General features: G+C 43.7%; 1 protein-coding gene across 1 annotated transcript; it reads left to right on the top strand.

The window, feature by feature from the left end:
• The first annotated feature begins 1,444 nt into the window (after nucleotides 1-1,444).
• Nucleotides 1,445-15,303, top strand: fam20b (FAM20B glycosaminoglycan xylosylkinase). The gene is made up of 9 exons (XM_021604208.2): nucleotides 1,445-1,591; nucleotides 3,384-3,713; nucleotides 3,807-4,054; nucleotides 4,268-4,354; nucleotides 4,470-4,579; nucleotides 4,754-4,925; nucleotides 5,001-5,192; nucleotides 13,376-13,435; nucleotides 13,567-15,303. Exons 2-9 carry the CDS (start codon nucleotides 3,585-3,587, stop codon nucleotides 13,796-13,798), a joined length of 1,230 nt encoding a protein of 409 aa, XP_021459883.2. The 5' UTR covers nucleotides 1,445-1,591; nucleotides 3,384-3,584; the 3' UTR covers nucleotides 13,799-15,303.
• The last annotated feature ends 8,160 nt before the right edge of the window (nucleotides 15,304-23,463 follow it).

Here is a 23,463-nt window from a genome sequence, read left to right on the forward strand (position 1 = left end):
TGTATTCAGACCCTTTACAAAGTACTTTGTTGAAGCACCTTTGCCATCGATTACTGCCTTGAGGCTTCTTGGGTATGACGCTACAAGCTTGGCACATCTGTATATGGGGGGATTCTCCCATTCTCTGCATATCCTCTCAAGCTCTGTCAGTTTGGATGGGGAGCATCGCTGCACAGTTTTTTTTTAGGTCTCTCCAGAGATGTTAGATCGGGTTCAAGTCCGGGCTCTGGCTGGGCCACTCAAGGACATTGAGACTTGTCCCGAAGCCATTCCTGCGTTGTCTTGGCTGTGTGCTTAGGGTTGTTGACCTGTTGGAAGGTGTACATATATATATATATATATATTCTATAGACCCTAGTGAGTAATCTCAAACCCAATTTTACTTCGGCACCTAAAATAGTTTTCTCTATAAGCCAAAATGTAATTCATACTATAGCTAGTGTATTGCATTGGTGGCATTTATTTGACCTTGGAACATGTTTTAAAACCCACATTTAATGCAAATGTCACTTAAATATAAACAAATGCGAATCATTGTTAAATACAGGTTAATGACACTTTTCTACTATTACCCTACTAAGTATTCCCTACAATACTTGTACTGCACCAGCCAGAATAGTTTTTGCTCTATACGCCAATATGTATTCCATCACAGGAGGTAGGTGGCACTTAAATTGGGGAGGACGAGTTCGTGGTAATGGCTGGAGTGGAATGGTATCAAATAGATCAAACACATGGTTTTATGCCATTCAATTGGCTCCATTCCAGACATTATTATGAGCTGTCTTCCCCTCCGCAGCCTCTACTGTATACAGTGATTTGCAATGAGGACATTTGTCTGACTTTGGGACATGTTTTAAAACCCACATTTTATGCAAATGTAACTTAAATATGAATCATTGGTTTATGTTTAGACATATGTGTCATATATCATGAATAAATACAAGTTATTGAAACTTTTCCACTATTTTCTTTTGTTTTTGTTTTTTTGGAGGGGGGGGGGGATCAGCTTAATATTGCGGAAAGAATGTTGCTTCCAATGTAATTGTCTGCATCATTTCCAATCCTCCATATTTTTTTGGTAAATATATATATCCATACACGCATGCATATATATATATATATATATATATATATATATATATATATATATATATATATATATGCATGTGTGTATGGATATATATATTTACCAAAAAAATATGGTAAATATATATATATATATACATACACATACCTATATAGACATACATACTTTTTAAAAAGAATATACCTTTATTATTATTCCCCGCAAACCCTTCCACGGATCCCCCAATTGGAGTAAACTAATAAACACTTCTGCTTCTACCTTCAATCCATACATATTATACACACTCTACAGACAGTCTACTTTACAATAGTTGTCTCATTTTTCCACTATTAAGTGGGGGACTTTTATTTGGAAAAATTCCGTGACCCGGAACAACTGTTTAAGTGTTGCTGACGAAACGCGGATTTTTTTGACAGCCTATCGATGAATAATACACAATTTCACACACAACATTGAAAACACATTGATCTCGTTTAACACCTAGTAGCCGTAATCGAAAAGGTAAGCCATTTGATCAGACTTGCTAATACGATGGCTGTTGTGAGGTAACGTTAGCTATTTCTTTGCAATCAACGGTGTTGGCAAGCTAACATTAAAGTAATCAGTAGCCTTTTAATCACATTCATAGAATGTTTGATAATGTCTGTTAGCTTGCTCGCTAGTTAGCACACGCTTGTCAGCTTTCAACGCAAGTTTTGATATGGAAAATATCGATGCAATTCGTCAGCTATCAGTACGTTAGCTACTAACTAGACAGGTTGTACTTCTAAGTAGCAGCTAACTAACGAACTTAGATAACTAACCGTTTCTTTGCTAGTTGGCTAGCTAATCGCCCAGCTAACCGGCTAGCTAACCACCCGACTCGCCGGCTAGCTAACCACCCGACTCGCCGGCTAGCTAACCACCCGACTCGCCGGCTAGCTAACCACCCGACTCGCCGGATAGCTAACCACCCGACTCGCCGGCTAGCTAACCACCCGACTCGCCGGCTAGCTAACCACCCGACTCGCCGGCTAGCTAACCACCCGATTAGCCGGCTAGCTAACTAGCCGGCTAGCTAACCAGTACTGCATTGCTGGACGAAAGCAAAACGGACTATACGGTAGCGTTAGCAGCTGTCGATGCAGATTTATTCTAAAATCAACGAAGCGTTTGCTAAATGCCAAACTAACCGTGTGGGCCTTTGCGATTTTCAAACAACTAGCTGGCCAACTACTGTTAGCGTAGAGTTTCCACAGTAGTGGGACGTGTATGTAGTTGGTCCCATGAATTACCGATTGTGTGGAATGCAACTAGAGTCATTCCTGCCTGCGTGGCCACCGGCACTGCTAGACACGGGTTGCTTATATGTATAACTTAGCCGGCTAATTCACGGGTTGTCCTCAGTTAACTACCCAGTACATACACTTTCTGGTATAGTGTGTATTTTTTTAAATTAATTCTCAAGTCGGTTTCATGTCTATTTTGGGCTCCCTAAATAACCTTTCTTTTGAAAGGACCAGAGCCATACATTTAGAATAAATACATAACTCTGGCAAGGACAAGTTGCTCACGGTATCTCAAAGGTATCTCTATTGTTATGCAGGCTCATTTGATATGTTGCAGGCAGTTTGCTTATCTGCCACAAATAGCACAACAACCTCCATCTATGGACAATCTGATCAATATCTTTGTCCTGACCATTACCAACCGATCAATACATCCATCTCAACTGACGTGGGTCTGTATGAGAGGAGCCCTGCTTTGGAGCCTTCATGTCCTGTCCTTATTCTTTTACCCCAACTCAACTCTCCTCTGTTGGGGGAGAGGACCGGCTAATATTCCAGTTTGCTTGGAGCTGTGGAGCCAGACAGACGAGGGTCACTGTCTGACAGCCCAAAGCAAGGTGTTATCCAATATCAAAACATAAAATGTTGTTTTGAAAGACAGGGAGTGATAGGCTAGATGGATCCTGTAACTGATCCTGTAACTGGTGGGAGAACAGCCAGTGGGTTAGGCAGGGTGTTATGTTGTCAGTAAAGTGATTGTTTAAAACCCCAGGTGTGGATCCAGGAATCAGTCAAGTTTGGCTGCTTATGGGTGTCTCTCTCAGCTCTGATGACACAGATTAGAGTTGTAATATGTTACGAATTGAGCCCAGTAATTATACATTCGTTTTTTATCATGCTCCTGTCAATCATGTACCAGCCTGTCCAGCATCTTGGCTCCTGCTTTTTCTGTTTGTCTGTCAACAAGTTTAAGTTTTTATATCTAATTGTTTTTCATCACTAATGTCCTCTCTGACCTCCAACAGGCCGGTTGCTGGTACAGTAGGGGCCTGGTCTAGCTGTGGGTCTTGTGGTGAGACAGAGATCCACACCTGCCCTTCAGAAGGGTGTGTGTTGGAGCTGGGAGGGGGAAGCGACTAGAGGGGGGGCAGGTGCCATGCTCTAGGGGTGAGGTGGTGAAGAGGGGGACTCACAGGTCAGGGGTGGTGTCTGAGGTTGCAGAGGAGATGAAGTTGAAGCAGCGTGTGGTTGTACTGGTTGCTGTGCTACTCCTGTTGGGGCTTGCCAAACTTTTTCTGCTGGACGGAGGAGAGGGGTCCGCAGCCAGCCGACGAGACCTCAGAGCCTTCCGCAAGGTAGGGTTGTGTTTTTGTGTCAGTGTGTATTTATTGTAGCTGGTGCCTGCGTGTAGGCTATGAATGAACGTTTCTATCCATGTGTGTTATCAGATGGAGGCAGGCCTGTCTCTCTCCCGCGGTGCCCGTTTAACACACACTCTCCAGTCTCCATGGGAGGTGGCAGGCCAGTGGGTGGGCCCAAGGGAGGTGTACCCTGAGGAGACCCCCGAGCTGGCAGCCGTCCTCACCGCGTTGGGCACTGCCAGGGTGGAGCGAGCAGACGTGGGCTACAAGGGCACCCAGCTCAAAGCTCTACTAGTACTGGACGGGGGGCAGAAAGTGGTCTTTAAACCCAAGAGGTGAGAGCGAGAAAACACACATGCACACTCCATTCTTTGGTTCTGTGCTGCTGAACAGTCCTCAGGAACTGAGTGTCCTTGTTTCATGCAGACTTCTGTCTGTCTGTTGTCTGGTTTTATGTAAGAATAGGCACTGTGCTTTTACTCTGGTTTATGTAAGAGGATAACTCTCTCCATCACTCCCTCCATCTCCCTTCCTCACTCTTTTTCTAGGTATAGTAGAGACTATATGGTAGAAGGAGAGCCATATGCAGGTTATGATAGACACAATGCAGAGGTGGCAGCTTTTCACCTGGACAGGTACGTGCACATGCGTATCGGTCTTATGCATAAATATATACATTTTACATTCGGGATTGGGAATCTGGATACTGGTGTTAGTTGTATCTGAGTGTCTGTCCTGTGTCTGCTGTAGGATCCTGGGCTTCAGGAGAGCACCCCTAGTGGTAGGGAGGTTTGTCAACCTGAGGACTGAGATCAAACCTGTCGCCACGGACCAGCTACTCAGTACCTTTCTAATGCAGGGTGAGATGCTAGCACACACACAACAGGGCTCTGTTCGGTCCCACCCATAATATGTTTGCGTCTAGGTATGCCACTCCTTAAACGTTGATAAGATAATGTTTTGTGTCTGGGTTCAAGCAGCAGTGGGCTGGATCTCTCTCTAAATGGAAATGGTTAACTTCTCTCTCTCTCTAGGTAATAATAGTTGTTTCTATGGGAAGTGTTACTACTGTAGAGAGAGTGAGCCCGCATGTGCGGAGGGAGAGAACATGGAGGGATCGTTAACTCTCTGGCTGCCAGATGTCTGGCCGCTCCAGAAACATAGACACCCCTGGGGACGCACTTACAGGGAGGGCAAACTGGCCAGGTGTGTGTATTAACGATTTGTCTGTGTATATGTTAACTGTGTGTGCTTGAGTATTCATTTTGTGTGTGTGTGTAGGTGGGAGTATGATGAGAGCTACTGTGATGCGGTAAAGAAGATGCCTCCGTACGACGCTGGTCCCAGACTGCTGGACGTCATCGACACGGCCATCTTTGATTACCTCATCGGCAACGCAGACCGACATCATTATGAGAGTTTCCAAGACGATGGAGGAGCCAGCATGCTCATTCTGCTGGATAACGCAAAGAGGTGGAACACATACACACTCTACTTATTGTAGCTAATGTTAGCACACGAACGGTATAAACACATTTAGGTACTCTAGACATGACTAAGATGACCTCTCCTTCACCTCTCTCTGTCTCCATCTCTACATCCCACACATCACTCCTCTTTTCTAGCGATGTAACGGTTCACCAAACCCACGGTTTGGTACGTATTGTGGTTACAGTTCGGTACAGCGAAAATTAACAATGTTCAACATTCACAATGTTCCCTGCATTGTCTCTTGTCTGGATTGCTCTGATTGACCTCTCAAGTTTCCACTCTGATGCTGCATGTTGCTGGTGGGAATTAACCAGTTGTGAAGTCGTAATACCAGCTGTATACCATGCTGTACCAGCATAAACTAAAAATGCAGCGATTATGCTTGGAAACAGAGTAAAAAAAAACACATTTAATAGTTTGCTTTTTATAAATAATGTTTTGTTAAATTTAACTGCTGAAAATGCTGTTATATAGGTCATTTCCTAAGTAGGTGACAGAGGTAACCATATGGGAGAAGTTGGTGATGGACAAGTTTCCCACAAGTAATTACCAGTTTGAGAGCTGTTCAAGTGGATTTTCCCCAGTCATGGTAAATTCTCACTTGGTTACGAACGCACCATGACACTGCCTCCTTCAGTGCCAGATGCGCATTTGTGACTCTCATAAAGGGGGCATGTCTTTAGCATGGTACATCTCCCACTGTGGGGTAATGTGATGGGCTGTCACTGTTAAGTGAAACAGAGGATGCATTGGTTGAAAACTTCCTGCTTTGGTTCGCTTATAAAGAGCGTAGGGCTGACCCCTTTGTTGACTGGTCGATTGTTTTTTTTAATGGTTCCCAAGACACCTGTTGGATTCATGCCTGTCACAGTGGACTAATCCATTGTGGAGGCTACAGGGATGGCACAGTCCATCACTCTAAGACATCTGATACTGACATTTTATATGGTTATATAATGTAAAACAAATAATGGTGCAACACTAATAAATCTAGTATTATTTTATAACAAATGCACTTTCTCCCGCTTTGGGTATGGTCGCTGTCCGCGGTTCCAAAACAATCTTTAGTGAGCTGTAGAATTTGTGCCTTTCCCTATGTTGCCATCTGCATAATAACTAAATGAACCAGCATATTGGGATTGAGAACAACGCTGCGGAGGCAGCAGCAGCAGAGATGAGGAAACAGCCCTTGCTTTAAGCCCTATTCAGACGGGGTTCGTTTTACTGGGGGAGATCGGGTAATGTGCACAAAACACCACATCTGTAATTTTAGTCCTGTCCGAATCTGTCAGTTATTTGTACATGGCTGGAGAGTAACAATTCCAGTCAGAATAACCTACTGTTTTTTGGCGAACGCCAAGGTCCTCTGATAATACTAGTCCCGTGCAAATTGACATCCCTGTGTTTTGAGAGAAATGTCAGTTTGACAGGTGTTGTTTACGGTTTGAGCAAGAAAACAACTGATTTGATAAATTGAACGAAGTGCTGCGTATAGCCTATATATGAAGGGCTTGTATCAACTTTCAAAGTGAAAGCTTTTGTTCATTTGTTTTGTGCGTATGAATAGAATATTGCCATATGCACCTGTAAAAAATATTGAGCCTATTTAATGTAACCCTTGCTGTTAATAGATCGCAAAGCAGCATACAACTGACCTAAATGTTTGGAAATGGTAAGTTAACTTTCACATCCATAGCCTTAAAAAACGCATCTCAAGTGCAAGAGCACTGTTTAGCTCACATCTGAAGACTGGGGGGCATTTAGGACGTCTTACTGCGGATCTCTAAAATATACGAATGATTCTCATAACACTCAATTCAAATGTTATGGCGACACTATACCAAAGAGGTTTGTTTTTAGGGAACCAAGCTCGAGTTATCAGTGTCGCCCTGTTATCGCCTGGACTTGAAATATCTTCACGGCAAGAAAATAACCTCCAAACTTCTGTCAATTTAAAGGGAAAAAACAAAGAATTACAGGGCGGGGGTTGGAAAATGTAATCCCATCCAAATCATTCTCTAGAATAAGACATTCTGGGGTAATAATTACATAACCGATGTTCTCTAGTCCCGTGTGACTAGGGCTTAGAGCAAACAAACTAAAGTCTATAATCAATCAACTGTTAAATGTGCCTGGCTTATAAATCTATATACAGTCAGTCAAAAGTTTGGACACACCTACTCATTCTGGGGTTTTTATTTATTTTTACTATATTCTACATTGTATAATAATATGGAAGACATCAAAACTATTCAGTAACACATATGGAATCATGTAGTAATGAAAAAAGTGTTAAACAAATCAAAATATATTTTGAGATTCTTCAAAGTAGCCACCCTTTGCCTTGACAGCATTGCACACTTGTGGCGTGGTGACATACTGTTACCGTTTTATTTTCAACTGTCCATCGTACAGAACTAGTTCCCGGCTGCGCCTCACGAAAGTTTAAAACAGTTCGAAGTTCGGCAATTAAGAATTACATTTTGATTACAATGTGCGCATGGGCTCAAGTTGTTTTAACAGAATAGTCAGATTTACTTGAGGCATAGGCCTACAACGCAGCGTTCACATGGCCTAACAACGCAGCGTTCACATGGCCTACAACGCAGCGTTCACATGGCCTAACAACGCAGCGTTCACATGGCCTAACAACGCAGCGTTCACATGGCCTAACAACGCAGCGTTCACATGGCCTACAACGCAGCGTTCACATGGCCTAACAACGCAGCGTTCACATGGCCTAACAACGCAGCGTTCACATGGCCTAACAACGCAGCGTTCACATGGCCTAACAACGCAGCGTTCACATGGCCTAACAACGCAGCGTTCACATGGCCTAACAACGCAGCGTTCACATGGCCTACAACGCAGCGTTCACATGGCCTAACAACGCAGCGTTCACATGGCCTAACAACGCAGCGTTCACATGGCCTACAACGCAGCGTTCACATGGCCTACAACGCAGCGTTCACATGGCCTAACAACGCAGCGTTCACATGGCCTACAACGCAGCGTTCACATGGCCTACAACGCAGCGTTCACATGGCCTACAACGCAGCGTTCACATGGCCTAACAACGCAGCGTTCACATGGCCTACAACGCAGCGTTCACATGGCCTACAACGCAGCGTTCACATGGCCTACAACGCAGCGTTCACATGGCCTACAACGCAGCGTTCACATGGCCTACAACGCAGCGTTCACATGGCCTACAACGCAGCGTTCACATGGCCTACAACGCAGCGTTCACATGGCCTAACAACGCAGCGTTCACATGGCCTAACAACGCAGCGTTCACATGGCCTAACAACGCAGCGTTCACATGGCCTAACAACGCAGCGTTCACATGGCCTAACAACGCAGCGTTCACATGGCCTAACAACGCAGCGTTCACATGGCCTACAACGCAGCGTTCACATGGCCTACAACGCAGCGTTCACATGGCCTAACAACGCAGCGTTCACATGGCCTACAACGCAGCGTTCACATGGCCTAACAACGCAGCGTTCACATGGCCTAACAACGCAGCGTTCACATGGCCTAACAACGCAGCGTTCACATGGCCTAACAACGCAGCGTTCACATGGCCTAACAACGCAGCGTTCACATGGCCTACAACGCAGCGTTCACATGGCCTACAACGCAGCGTTCACATGGCCTAACAACGCAGTGTTCACATGGCCTACAACGCAGCGTTCACATGGCCTAACAACGCAGCGTTCACATGGCCTAACAACGCAGCGTTCACATGGCCTACAACGCAGCGTTCACATGGCCTAACAACGCAGCGTTCACATGGCCTAACAACGCAGCGTTCACATGGCCTAACAACGCAGCGTTCACATGGCCTAACAACGCAGCGTTCACATGGCCTAACAACGCAGCGTTCACATGGCCTAACAACGCAGCGTTCACATGGCCTAACAACGCAGCGTTCACATGGCCTACAACGCAGCGTTCACATGGCCTAACAACGCAGCGTTCACATGGCCTACAACGCAGCGTTCACATGGCCTAACAACGCAGCGTTCACATGGCCTAACAACGCAGCGTTCACATGGCCTAACAACGCAGCGTTCACATGGCCTACAACGCAGCGTTCACATGGCCTAACAACGCAGCGTTCACATGGCCTACAACGCAGCGTTCACATGGCCTAACAACGCAGCGTTCACATGGCCTACAACGCAGCGTTCACATGGCCTACAACGCAGCGTTCACATGGCCTAACAACGCAGCGTTCACATGGCCTAACAACGCAGCGTTCACATGGCCTAACAACGCAGCGTTCACATGGCCTAACAACGCAGCGTTCACATGGCCTAACAACGCAGCGTTCACATGGCCTAACAACGCAGCGTTCACATGGCCTAACAACGCAGCGTTCACATGGCCTACAACGCAGCGTTCACATGGCCTACAACGCAGCGTTCACATGGCCTAACAACGCAGCGTTCACATGGCCTAACAACGCAGCGTTCACATGGGCCATGTAGGCCGAGTGTTTTTGTTTTGTAAATAAACTCAGCGAAAAAAGAAGCGTCCCTTTTTCAGGACCCTGTCTTTCAATGAATTCGTAACAATCTAAATAATTTCACATATCTTCATTGTAAAGGGTTTAAACACTGTTTCCCATGCTTGTTCAATGAACCATAAAAAATAAATTAACATGCACCTATGGAACGTCGTTAAGACACTAACAGCTTACAGACGGTAGGAAATTAAGGTCACAGTTATGGACACTAAAGAGGCCTTTCTACTGACTGAAAAACACCAAAAGAAAGATGCCTAGGGTCCCTGCTCATCTGCGTGAATGTGTCTTAGACATGCTGCAAGGAGGCATGAGGACTGCAGATGTGGCCAGGGCAATAAATTGCTATGTCCGTACTGTGAGATGCCTAAGACAGCGCTACAGGGAGACCGGACGGACAGCTGATCGTCCTCGCAGTGGCAGACCACGTGTAACAACACCTGCACAGGATCAGTACATCCCAACATAACACCTGCGGGACAGGTACAGGATGGCAACAACAACTTCCCGAGTTACACCAGGAACGCACAATCCCTCCATCAGTGCTCAGACTGTCTGCAGTAGGCTGAGAGAGGCTGGACTGAGGGCTTGTAGGCCTGTTGTAAGGCAGGTCCTCACAAGACATCACCAGCAACAACGTCACCTATGGGCACACACACCCACCGTCGCTGGACCAGACAGGACTGGCAAATAGTGCTCTTCACTGACGAGTCGCGGTTTTGTCTCACCAGGGGTGATGGTCGGATTTGCGTTTATCGTCGATGGAATGAGCGTTACATCGAGGCCTGTACTCTGAAGCGGGATCGATTTGGAGGTGGAGGGTACGTCATGGTCTGGGGCGGTGTGTCATAGCATCATCGGTCTAAGCTTGTTGTCATTGCAGGCAATCTCAACGCTGTGCGTTACAGGGAAGACGTCCTCCTCCCTCATGTGGTACCCATCCCGCAGGCTCATCCTGACACGACCCTCCAGCATGACAATGCCACCAACCATACTGCTCGTTCTGTGCGTGAGTTCCTGCAAGACAGGAATGTCAGTGTTCTGCCATGGCCAGCGAAGATCCCGGATCTCAATCCTATTGAGCATGTCTGGAACCTGTTGGATCTGAGGGCTAGGGCCATTCCCCCCAGAAATGTCCGGGAACTTGCAGGTGCCTTGGTGGAAGAGTGGGGTAACATCTCACAGCAAGAACTGGCAAATCTGGTGCAGTCCATGAGGAGGAGATGCACTGCAGTACGTAATGCAGCTTTTGGCCACACCAGATACTGACGGTTACTTATGATTTTGGCTCCCCCCCCAATTTCTGTTAGTCACATGTCTGTGGAACTTGTTCAGTTTGTCTGCAGTTGAATCTTATGTTCAAATATTTACACATGTTAAGTTTGCTGAAAATAAATGCAATTGACAGTGAGAGGACCAAACGGTTCAGTATGAATGTGTACCATTACACCCTTACTCTTTTTCCCTCTGATCCTGTTGATGAATCTGCTGAGCTGAGTGTGTTATGGCATTGTGTATGCAGGTGTTCAATAGGGATGTAACGATTCACCGATAAGGTGGGTTGGCATATAACGCAAACATCTATTAACCCAAAGGTTGCGTGTTTGCATCTCATCAGAAAACTTTAGCATTTTAACTAATTAGCAACTTTTCAACTAGGAAAAGGGGATACCTAGTCAGTTGTCCAACTGAAATGTGTCTTCCGCATTTAACCCAACCCAACTGTCTGTTAGTGAGCATTTCTCCTTTGCAGTAGGCTGAGACAATCCATCCACCTGACAGGTGTGGCATATAAAGAAGCTGAATAAACAGCATGATCATTACGCAGGGGCAACTTGTGCTGGGGGACAATAAAAGGCCACTAAAATGGGAAGTTTAGAGTGATCCGGGTCAACAGTATCAATGTAACAGTATAGTATCCTTCCCTCTCCTCGCCCCTACCTGGGCTCGAACCAGGGACCCACTGCACACATCGACAACAGCCACACTCAAAGCATCGTTACCCATCGCACCACAAAAGCCGCAGCCCTTTCAGAGCAAGGGGTACAACTACTCCAAGGTCTCAGAGCGAGTGACGTCACCGATTGAAACGCTATTAGCGCGCACCCCGCTAACTAGCTAGCCGTTTCACATTGGTTACATCTGTTCATAAAGAAATTAAATTATTCAGAATAGCCTACTACACCATTAAAATGCCCAGTAACAAGGCATAGCCTACCAACCTAGCCTACAGTTGGGAACGTGCTGCAAATCTGTCAGTGAACAGCATGCAGACAACAAACCTTTCCCAATATTTCAAATACTATCATGGAAATCACAGGTTGGAAAGCAAATGGATCCTGCTGAAAAGAGAAGACTATAATTTATCTGTTGTAGGCTACCATAATATCTCATCAACTTCCAAATATTGTTTTACAAAGTAAAACAGATAGGCTTTTGGCATCACCGGCGAGTGAGCTGCGCATCATTTGGGGAATCGGTGAAACTGGAACGCATTTTTAGGACAATCATTTCCTCCTCATATTGTAGCTTCCTATATGTCTCCACACACCTAGGCCAAGGATATTGATGGATTCAAGACGAGGTCGTTTTTATCGATCTCAGTTTGTCAGTGTCATTTCGATCATTTGTGTGGTATTAAAGATTCTAGTAACGTCTCCAGTCATGTAAAATGACAGAGAATTGCATGAAATCGGTTTGTATAAGGCCACATTTTTCATGGTCTGTAGGCTACTAACATTTTCCCTTGTGTGTGTGCAACTTCTGTAAGCGCTTCTACTCTACTACTCTGCCACTACGTAAATGTGATGATATGCATGCAATGCTTCTTTTAATGCGTTCCGGTACCTCAGAGCTCCCCAGGTCACCCCCCCCCCCCTCCTCTCGCGCCCAGTTTTTGTTCCTGCACCTCCCGATGTCATAATTAAGCAGTGGTTAAGTTGATTATATAATAACGAATACAGCAATCACTTTTGCTCCCCGCACTGCATGGTCAACGCGGGAGAAGAAGAGAAGCTCGCTGTGTCAATTTCCGAACAGGCTGCCATTAGATTTGAGACTGGGATGAAATCCAAAGTTGCGCTATATATTCATTGGCTATGTCATAGCTAATTGTTAAAGATAAGTATTTATACATTACTAGCTCTAACACATTTCATCTGCAAAAATGACAAATGAATTAGTGGTTGATGGTGATTTCAGATGTTTTTTTTTAAATGGGTGGGTGGATAAAAAGCTAACTTTGTCCTAACTGAAAGTGGGGTGGTATAGATGCCCAGTTTCCCTTATGGCTCAACTCAGGTGCCTATATATAACATAGACATATATATAATTTACACACACACAGAAGTCCAGCTCAGAGAGGCCCAGCTCATAAGGTTAATCAGCAACAGATTTTAATTTAGAATGGGAAATGAATGTTTTTATGCAACAAATGCATTGAATCGCATTGAACTGAATCGCATTGATTCGTTCCTCTAATCAAACCAAATCTAACCGAATAATTTCAAACCAAAATGTATCGTTCCTGTACCGGAGCCCATGTATCTAGATACTTATCGAATCGTCTTGAAAGGTAGAGATGCACATCTGTAGTGTCTAACCAATCTTGCTGTGTTTTTTTCTTGTTTTGTAGTTTTGGGAATGCAGCTCTGGACGAAAGAAGCATTTTGGCTTCTCTGTATCAATGTTGCATGTGAGTTTACACACACACAGAAAATACCAACATTTGTCAGTAATCATGAACCATTTCTCCTTTCTGCAGTGTGTTTATGAGCTGTTTTTTTCCTCTACATTCTTGCACCTCTCTCTCCCTCCATCTGTCAGGGTGCGTATGTCTACGTGGAATAGGTTGAACCTGCTGAGGGCAGGGGCTCTGAGTTCAGCCATGAGGCAGGCCCTGACCTTTGACCCCATCAACCCCGTCCTGGCCGAGCCTCACCTGGCCGCCCTGGACAGACGTCTGTCTGGTGTCATAGCAACCATCCGGCAGTGTGTGGAGTCACAGGGCCCTGACAGCACACTGATAGAGGACCGCTTGAACCTGCCACACTCCTAAAGGAGGACAGGAGAGAGGGATGGAAGAGAGGAGAGACCTGTCCCATCCCTTGTGGAGGACAAGAGAGAGGGATGGATGAGAGATGAGGGAAAGGAGAAGCTCTCACCCAAGGATCGAGAGAGAGGGTTGAGCCATGGTAGGAGCTGGAGGATAAACCCCCTCCCACACTCCCGCTCCAAGTCTCATGGCCTCCCAGAATGGGACAGGAAATGACTCCAGCAGCAGGAAGTGGTTTCCTCTACAAACTGTTTCCCTCCACACTAGAACACTTGAACCTAATGGGATCTATATCTGAGGAACTGTATCCCCAATGTCTCTCCTCTGCCTTCTGCACACACACACACCTTGTGCCAAACCCTCCCTCTCTCGTCCAGTAATAACGAGGGAACCAAAGCCATAGGACTCAACCCAGCGGCAGTCAGGATAGCAGGGGTCGCTCACACAGCCATAAAACCCACTCCATGTGGACACAACACTCCCAGAAAAATCCACTGGACTGACAGTGGAGAGGGAGACTGGTTAAATGACCAAGGGAAATTTTGTGGTCAGTCTGATTGTGACTAACAAACAGACGTGTCTGTGTCCGAAATGACACCATATTTCCTGTATAGTGCATAAGGCTCTAGCCAAAAGTAGTGCACTGTATAGGGAGGGAATTGTGTGCAATTTCAGAATCTGCCAACTGACTATGGATGTCTCATGATGCTCTATTCAATATATATTGTACTAGTTTTGGCCCCAGTTTCTCAGACCTTATTCCTATTTCTGAATTAAAAGCACTTTCAAAAGAGATTGTTCATTAAGCATGCTTTTTTTACTCCAGGATTCGACTTGATCTGGGTCTAAGAAACTGGCCAATGAGGTTTTAAAGGTTGGCTACATACTCTAGGGCTTTGGTCAAGACTAGTGCACTATTTTGGGAATAGGGTAGCCTTTGAGACATTACCAGCGTGTACATAACGAACTGTTGAATAGCATTACTGAGAGAGTATAATTATGAGAATTGTAATGTTAAATTAACCTAATTTACTGTCGTGTCTGAATGTGTGTGCCTGAATGTGTGAGCATGAGTGTAGGGCAGGAGTCGGTCACCCAAAAACGTCCCGCAATCAGTTTTTGGTCAAAAAAGACTGTAAAATCACAAGAATCCTGCAAAAAAAATGTGTAATTTAGGAAATCTGTTCCCAAATATTCTGACAAATCATAAGAGATGTTATCGTGTCAATCTAATCGAGGTATGACATTATTTTCAAATACAATCTCTTTGAGCTTAGTTGTGGTCAATTTGCAGTGTTCATTATTATGTTCAGCCCCCCCGAGCATCTGCTCCAACAAAAATCATCCGGCAGCTGTATCTAGTTGTCTATACCTGGGGTAGGGGGTGCCATACTCTGAGTATGCTACTGACGTTTTAGAGAGAATCTGGGACAGGGAGGGGGAAGATGGGAAGTTTGGGGCTTTATAGGAATGTAATGTTTTCAACATTAAAAATTAATTTTTTTAAATATTCTGTATTTCAGTGTTTTGTATAAAAACAAGTAATGGCTCCTATTCAATTGGCTTTTCTTGAAAAGGTGGTTTATACAGATATAGGATATTCAATGTATCGCACTTGTTCCTGAGAATCTTCCTACATTGCAGGAAATGCAGATTAGATTCATGATTTACTGAGATCTGTACATGCTTTGTATAGATGCTCCTATATAGAGGGTCTAAAGATGCTCAAACTATCAACTGTTACTCTTTCTATTTGCAACAACTTATAGTTTTACTGTCCCTCCCTTTAGAGGGAGCCAGATCACTACAGTAGAAACCTCTAGATACAGACATACCAGACAGGACAACCGATGCCACCACTTTTCCTCTCTTTACTATCTTGTACAAACAGTCTTGAGGTCATCTGTGGCATAGCCTGGTGGTAACAGATTAAAAGCGAGAGATGCATTTACAATCACAGATGTATGGCTAGAGGATAGAAAACAGTATGAAAGGCTGTGTGGGATGACTGTTGGTGGTAGCCTCATGACCTATAGTTTCTAATCAGACTGATCTCTGGAAGTTCCTCCTGTGACTGGCTGGCCTGAATATTGTTTGTGTCAGAGGTGTTATTAACCCTTTAATTATGGCAACCAGTCCATGTTCTGGTTATTAATGTCACAAAGGGGGTCTTTTACCGGTAAGTCTCTCCTTGTTGAGCTAACTGTAAAAACCTCACTTTATGTGTTAGAGCTGAAATGCAGCTGTCAGATACAGACATTCATACAGAGGGGAGTCCCCTGGACAACACTACTGGAGAATGGGCCTTCTCTCCAGCTCTGGGGGGAAAATGGCAAACACACACCATTGATGTGTGATAACAGCCCACTCATACCCAGAGTCAGGCCTGGTCTCCCAGTATCAGAGTGGGAGGAACATGCACATACAGTCCTCGGGTGTCTCCCCATGTGTTATTGTATGTGAATCGGCTCTAGCACAGACCTGCATCCACCCATCATTTCCACTTATACCAGTTCTCAGCTGTTTGCGTGCCAAAATAACACACGCATGCGCAGACACGCACACACTTTATTTTCCATGGAATGGTGTTTACAGAGATGCTTGGTTTCATGTTCTTTCTCTCCCTCCGCATCTTGCTCTTTTGTTTAATGCACTTTCTCAGGTTCATTATGAGTCAGCGACAGCAAAAACATGTCACACACCGATATCAGATGGGGGGATGTATGGGGTTACAGTAGGTGGGCTCTTCCAGAAAAGTTTATCCCTGTGACAAAATCTATCTCAAATGTCTCCATGTCTGTTTTATTACTGTGAGGGTGGGGGTTTTCTCTGTGATCTCCTCCCGCACTAACACTCAACTCTACCCTACATCCCAAAGTTCACTCCACTGTATACTTTTATGCTCAAGGTGGTTGTTACACTTGGTGGTTCAGTGAACTACTGGATGCTAGTGGGATGATGAGTAACCTTGCCTGAGACCTGAAGATTTGTTGTGTCTGAATGTGTTGTACCTTGAATGTGGACAGTCGATGCATTTTGTTCTACCCTGCATATCAGACCTCAGAAGTAAACGGTCATCTGGAAAAATGTGCAATATTTTTACCACCTGGGGGATTTCAGTAGAATAGTTGTTTGATAGAGCATGGCCAGACATGCAGTACCAACCTCTGTCTCTCTGACCTATATCAACCCGCTAACTGGAAGCAGATCTCTCAAGCTGTTTGATGCTTAAATCACTGACTGTTAATCAGCATCACTGATTGGGAAACATTTTTAAAAGAGATGGGAGAAGAGAGAGAAAGCATCATGGTACTGGATTGTGTGAGAGTGATTCATCTGTCACCACATCCCATCCTGGTTAAACATACCACAACTACAATTTCTGTACAGCCCCTAATGGGAGCTACTGCTTTGTGGTTTGGAGGGGTATTTACCAGAGACCGTATATATAAAGGTTGTTACAGACCTTCACACGCATGCATTCACGCACACACCACCACCACACACGCATGCGCACACACAAGTCAGTGGGTGGTTGCCCATGTGTGATTGCTGGGAACAGTAGATGAGGGCCAAAACCATGTAACTGACCAGCTTAGCTCTTGCTGTGTCAGCACACTATTATCAGAGGTCTTGGAAAACAGGCTCAGACACACCTTAGACCGGCTCAGCTCAGAGGTCCTTTGTTTAATGATCAACCTGGTTGGAGTCCAGGCATTCATTATTTGGAGTGTTTGCCATCATGAGAACACAAATGCAATCATGATGATTAAAGTCTAACACAGTAAATGTATACTGTACCTCTGAAAGACTGGTTAGATCAGGGGGAAAACAGTGGCTTAGTCTGGACTGAGGGTAAGATAGAAGCCCGGCTTTCTACTGAAGTTAAGCTAAGCAGGTGCAGGCTTGGTTAGTGCCTGGTATGGGAGCAGGGCTGGCCCGAGCCTTTTGGGGGACGTAAGCGAGATTTGGTTGCCCTGATATTCTACCCATTTTGCCATTGAGGGTAGAGAAATCTTTGCAGTTTAATTCTAATTTCCTGCAATTCTACACTTTTTGCCATGACTTGTGCCATGTTAATATATCTGAGTCATAATGACTAACAAAATCAATGGGGGTCCCCGGGAGGTCAGGGCCCCTGGGCATGCGGTTGGTATTCGGCCATGATTTTCTACAAGTTTAGATTGCTGGCTAGACTAACCAATCTAAAATTTGTTAGCTCACATTGCTCATTGAGTGACCGTCGGGGACTGACATAACAACCGAAAAATTGCTGATGAAGAACCAGATTTCGAACTTCACCTTGCGTATCCTTCTATTCTAACTCTCAACAGTAAATTGAGTTGCAATTGTATTAACTACTGCTTATGCCTGTATTAACTACTGCTTATGCCTGTATTAACTAATGCTTATGCCTGGAGCCGGCCCTGGATGGGAGGCAGGTTTTATTTAAGGTTAAGGCCTTACAACACACACATAAACAGGTAGTGTAGTATGTCAGGATGTCAGCTGACCCGTGTGGTGAAGATGGGTCTGCTGCCTCTGACAAGGTGATGTTACTGTCACAACGGAAAGAGAGAGACAGAGAAAGAGAGAGAGACAGCGAGAGCAACAAAAAAAAGGACAATGAAATGCCGCAAATGGACCCTTACAAAAACACATCCCTGGGCAACCTTGTAAGAGGAGGAGGGTGAGGAAGATAGACAAGATGTTCGGTGGATTACATGGAAACACACACACACAATAAGAGATGCTGTGTGGACTGGGTGGAAAAGAGGCCGCATCGTGACGCACGGCCCACCGCAGAGTTTCCCAGCTTCATCAGAAAGGAAAAATCAACGGCTGATCTAAAAAAATAAGTGTGTGTGTGTGTTAGTGTATGATATTTAGAACACAATGACACTACTGTGACCTTATGTGTCTGTCACCTTACACCTTAAAAAATGTTTTTATATATTTGTGTGTCAAATCTCAATCAATTATCTCTGAAACTGATATAACTTGTGTAAACATTAACAGAATATGATGCAGAGTTCACTCTTCCAGGAAATGCTGTAAAGGTCTATGTTTACTGTGGTACTGCACTGTTATTTCCTGGAGTAGCTATAAAAAGAACAGCAAGTAGCCATGCTGCAGTTTATGCTTAAAATCAATGAAACTGACAGTCTGTGGATCTGGTAGAACCTATAGATTCAAGTAAAATGTTGCTTTTTACTGAAAAAGGCCTCCGTTCTCCTAAATTGTCAGCCAGTCTAACTATGAATAACCAGTGGATCATTTCACATAGTCTTTTCTACATGTGGATCAAATTGTTTTCACACTTGCAGTTCTGGTTGGTTCCTTAAAAAACCTGTATCCAACGTAGAGAGAAATGGAGAGTCTGAATAATCTGAATCAGTTGTGTTAGTGCTGGGATGGAACAAAAGCCTTCTCCCATGCAGCTCTCCAGGACCCTGGTATGAATGTAAACTGGCCAGTAGTCACTTTTTCGCAACCTTTAACCATTAAAGGGGAAATCTGCAGTTGCTACATAGAATTTTGGTTTCATGGTATGTACCCATTGATTCTTGAAGAAAATAACTTATTAATACCTCATGAGCTTAGCTCAATTGTCGTAACCCATCAGAACTCAAATGTTCGTAAACAAGTAAATGTAAACAAACACTATATAGCCTCAAAACATGGTTAAAACTATAATTTGCATCCATAGCTCTGTCTATGAATTTGAGAGTGGTTACATTTCTCCAGCCCCATCCCTCAGCTTTTTACTGAAACAGGGGCGGGGAAACGCTTTGTTATTGTTTCAACTGCTGAATGCCCCTTTAAAGAAGAAATCCAGAGGTTGTGGGCGCCCAATGCCGCCCCACTTCTTGCTTAGTATTTTTACTTTGAACGGAAACAAGATGGTTGAGCCCTGAGCCGCTTGGTCTTCTGGGCAAGGTGTGTCTTTGAGCTAATCTCATCTACTCGAATGACCCTGGTGCCCCGGAGCTGGAGGGAAAGTGAAATCACTTGCAACCTAACGTTACAGCCACTAGAAACAAACAAAGCCGAAGAAGCCAACAAGCATCATTCTCGGTTCTGAATCAACTCGACCCCAAAACAGAAAAAGGGAGCAATAAAAAGATTGCTCATGACCAATCCAAAAACCGGAAAAACATTGGAATTAATTTTGAAAGGTGGAAGAGCGACGCCGAAATGGCCACCATTCTAATGGACTGGTAACATTAGGTAATTGTTGTGATGCGTTTTTAGCCTGCTAGCTATGTTAGCTGCTAACGTTAGTGTGTTTAATGTAAGGAATCTAATGATAGCATCATGTAGTTACACTGCATAAACCCCACAAGATGCCTAATGCCTTTATTTCAACTAGCTAATGTTAGCTAGCTATTCAAATTGTTGATGTGATCAAATCAAATTTTATTTGTCACATACACATGTTTAGCAGATGTTATTGCGGGTGTAGCGAAATGCTTGTGTTTCTAGCTCCAACAGTGCAGTAATATCTAAACAAGTAATATCTAACAATAAACACAAAAGTAAAGGAATGGAATTAAGAATATATAAATATTCAGATGAGCAATGTTAGAGCGGCATAGACTAAGATACAGTAGAATAGGACACAATACAGTATATACATATGATTAATGCAAATTATGTAAACATTATTAAAGTGACTAGTGTTCCAATTATTCAAGTGGCCAAGGATTTCAAGTCGATGTATACAGTGGTTCCTCCTTTAAAAGCGGTGTCATACTGCGGCACACCTTGCGGACTGCCGCAGCATTCTGTGGCACATCATTTAATTGTCAGTCATTTTTCCTGTTAATGCAAGTTAGTGCTAGTTTGACCACCAGAGGGCATCTTTGAGAATCATTCCATAGTCTTCCATGTTGGCATTACCAGAGACGGGGAGGGCACGCGGGAAACCGGGGTTCAATACCCTGAAGGGGAGGAAGCAGTAGGCTGTCCTTGTAAATAAGAATGTGTTCTTAACTGATTCCATATGTGTTATTTCATAGTTGTGACCTATTCACTATTATTTTACAATGTAGAAAATAGTCTAAATAAATAAAATCCTGGAATGAGTATGTGTCCAAACTTTTGACTAGTACTTGCACTATTTTTATGTTTGGAAAAATAACGTTCCCAAAGTAAACATCCTATTTCTCAGGGCCAGATGCTAGAATAGGCATATAATTGACAGATTAGGATAGAAAACACTCTAAAGTTTCCAAAACTGTCAAAATATTGTCTGTGAGTATAACAGAACTGATATTGCAGGCGAAAACCTGAGGAAAATCAAACCAGGAAGTGGCTTCTATATTGAAAGCTCCATGTTCCATAGCCTGCCTTCGCTCCATTTAAAGGGATATCAACCAGATCCTTTTCCTATCGCTTCCTCAAGGTGTCAACAGTCTTTAGATATAGTTTCAGGCTTTTATTTTGAAAAATGAGCGAGAAAGATAACATCGCGTCAGTGGATAGCTGGGTGTTCGCATGAGTTTTGCTTGCGCAACAGAGTGGGGCAGCCATTGTCTCTCCCTCTCCTATTGAAAAAGCGACAGTGCCGGTTGATATATTATCGATTATATATTTTAAAAACAACCTGAGGATTGATTATAAAAAAAAATTTGACATGTTTCTGTGGACATTACGGATACTATTTGGAATTTTCGTCTGCAGTGTCGTGACCGCTCGAGCCTGTGGATTTCTGAACATAACGTGCCAAACAAATGGAGGTATTTTGGAAATAAAAATAATCTTTATGGAACAAAAGGAACATTTATTGTGTAACTGGGAGTCTCGTGAGTGAAAACATCCGAAGATCATCAAAGATAAGCGATTCATTTTATTGCTTTTCTGATTTTCTACTTTGATGCTAGGTGTTTATAAAAGCTACTTTGATGCTAGGTGTTTATAATGTTTTGTCTAGTGATCGATAAACTCACACAAACTAAGCTGTGTTTTGCTATATTGCACTTGTGATTTCATGAATATAATTTTTTTTTGTAATTATGGGGGAATTTGGCACAATTCAGCGGTTGTTGATGAAAATGATCCCGCTAAAGGGATCCGTGTGCCAAGAAGTTAATTAATTTGATTAATATTATGGTGTTCTATTCCAAGAAAAATGAAAAGCTCTCTGGGTTTCCGTTAGAATGGAACAGAAAATATGGCACTGTACAACGTGATGGTCGGCAGTACAATACTGGGCTATTTAGCTAAAGACTCCCTGTGTCGTGGGGGCAGGGCACATGGGAAACCGGGGTTCAGTTCCCCAACGGGTAGGAAGGAGTGGGCTGTCCTTGTAAATAATAATTTGTTCTTAACTGATTCCATATGTGTTATTTCATAGTTGTGATGTCTTCACTATTATTCTACAATGTAGAAAATAGTAAAAATAAAGAAAAATTCTGGAATGAGTAGGTGTATCCAAATGTGACGATCGGGAGTAGGCTACAGCATAAGAGGATTGTTGGATTCTAAATTAATATCTAAGGGGTATAACATTTCCACACCCTAATTGTAGTGTAACTGAACTTTCAGTTGAGCGTACTAGCTCTTTGCCTTCTCTACCAGAAGTTGATGCTGTTGCTACTGTCTGTGTACACAGTAGGACAACAGCCTCTAATGTGCTGATTTGTTTGTAGATGATAATGTTAGGAGGTTGACAGCATTTTCGGCCCAGGACCACCTCAAACAATGCATCTAGCTATAAAATAATCACACAAACATGCATTTCTCAGGGAGATACTGTTGGAGGCAGTCTGATTTCGAGAGAACTTGTGCAGCCTCAGTTAAGGTAAGAAATGCTGTATGTATTTTCCGTTATGCTTAGTAATTCAATAATTATTTTGCTCGTAATCACGGAAAATAGCTAGCTATGTTTGCCTCTACATCACATATTTCCTGTCTATATAAAGCATTGATTCCTACCTAGTGTGAACTACCCACCAGAACGACTGAATGAATTTCCAGCGGTCAGTCAAGTAAACAATGGTTCATTTGCATGACATATTGGTGGACTATGGCTCGGTACATATGTTCTCATTGTAATTTACTCATTCCATCCATATTATGTAATCAAAATCAACATTTATTTGGTATATGCACAGGATACAGTGGGGTGTTTACGGGAATAAGACATTGCGTTGTACCGGGTACTATTGAAGTAACAATTTGTTTGATCTCTTCCCACAGTGCCAACAATCCCCAAAGACTCAGACTTGTCCCTCCTGTCCCACTACCAACCAAGCAAGAGTTTCTCAAGAAACATCATCATGGGGCGGCAGGGTAGCCTAGTGGCTAGAGCGTTGGACTAGTAACCAAAAGGTTTCATGTTCAAATCCCCGAGCTGACAAATCTGTCGTTCTGCCCCTGAACAGGCAGTTAACCCACTGTTCCTAGGCTGTCGTTGAAAATAAGAATTTGTTCTTAACTGACTTGCCTAGTAAAATAAAGATACATTTAATTGATCATTACCATCAATGCTCTGTTGACTACAGCTAAATGTAGAGTCATTAGCACCAAATAAATCAGAGTCAGTCACAAAAGTGTCCCTTACATACAAAGAAATCAATATACAAATACATTGAGTTAGAATCAATACCATGAAAACTTGGTTCGGAAGGCCATTGACACTTGCGCTAATAAGTGATTTCAAT

This window comes from Oncorhynchus mykiss, chromosome 5 (assembly GCF_013265735.2).
Source record: "Oncorhynchus mykiss isolate Arlee chromosome 5, USDA_OmykA_1.1, whole genome shotgun sequence".
In the NCBI taxonomy this organism is placed as follows: domain Eukaryota; kingdom Metazoa; phylum Chordata; class Actinopteri; order Salmoniformes; family Salmonidae; genus Oncorhynchus; species Oncorhynchus mykiss.

Coding starts and splice junctions, on each gene's coding strand:
- fam20b (XM_021604208.2), top strand. CDS start 3,585: ATGAAGTTGAAGCAGCGTGTGGTTGTACTGGTTGCTGTGCTACTCCTG. Junction 3,714..3,806: donor ACCTCAGAGCCTTCCGCAAG/GTAGGGTTGTGT, acceptor GTGTGTTATCAG/ATGGAGGCAGGCCTGTCTCT. Junction 4,355..4,469: donor GCAGCTTTTCACCTGGACAG/GTACGTGCACAT, acceptor TGTCTGCTGTAG/GATCCTGGGCTTCAGGAGAG.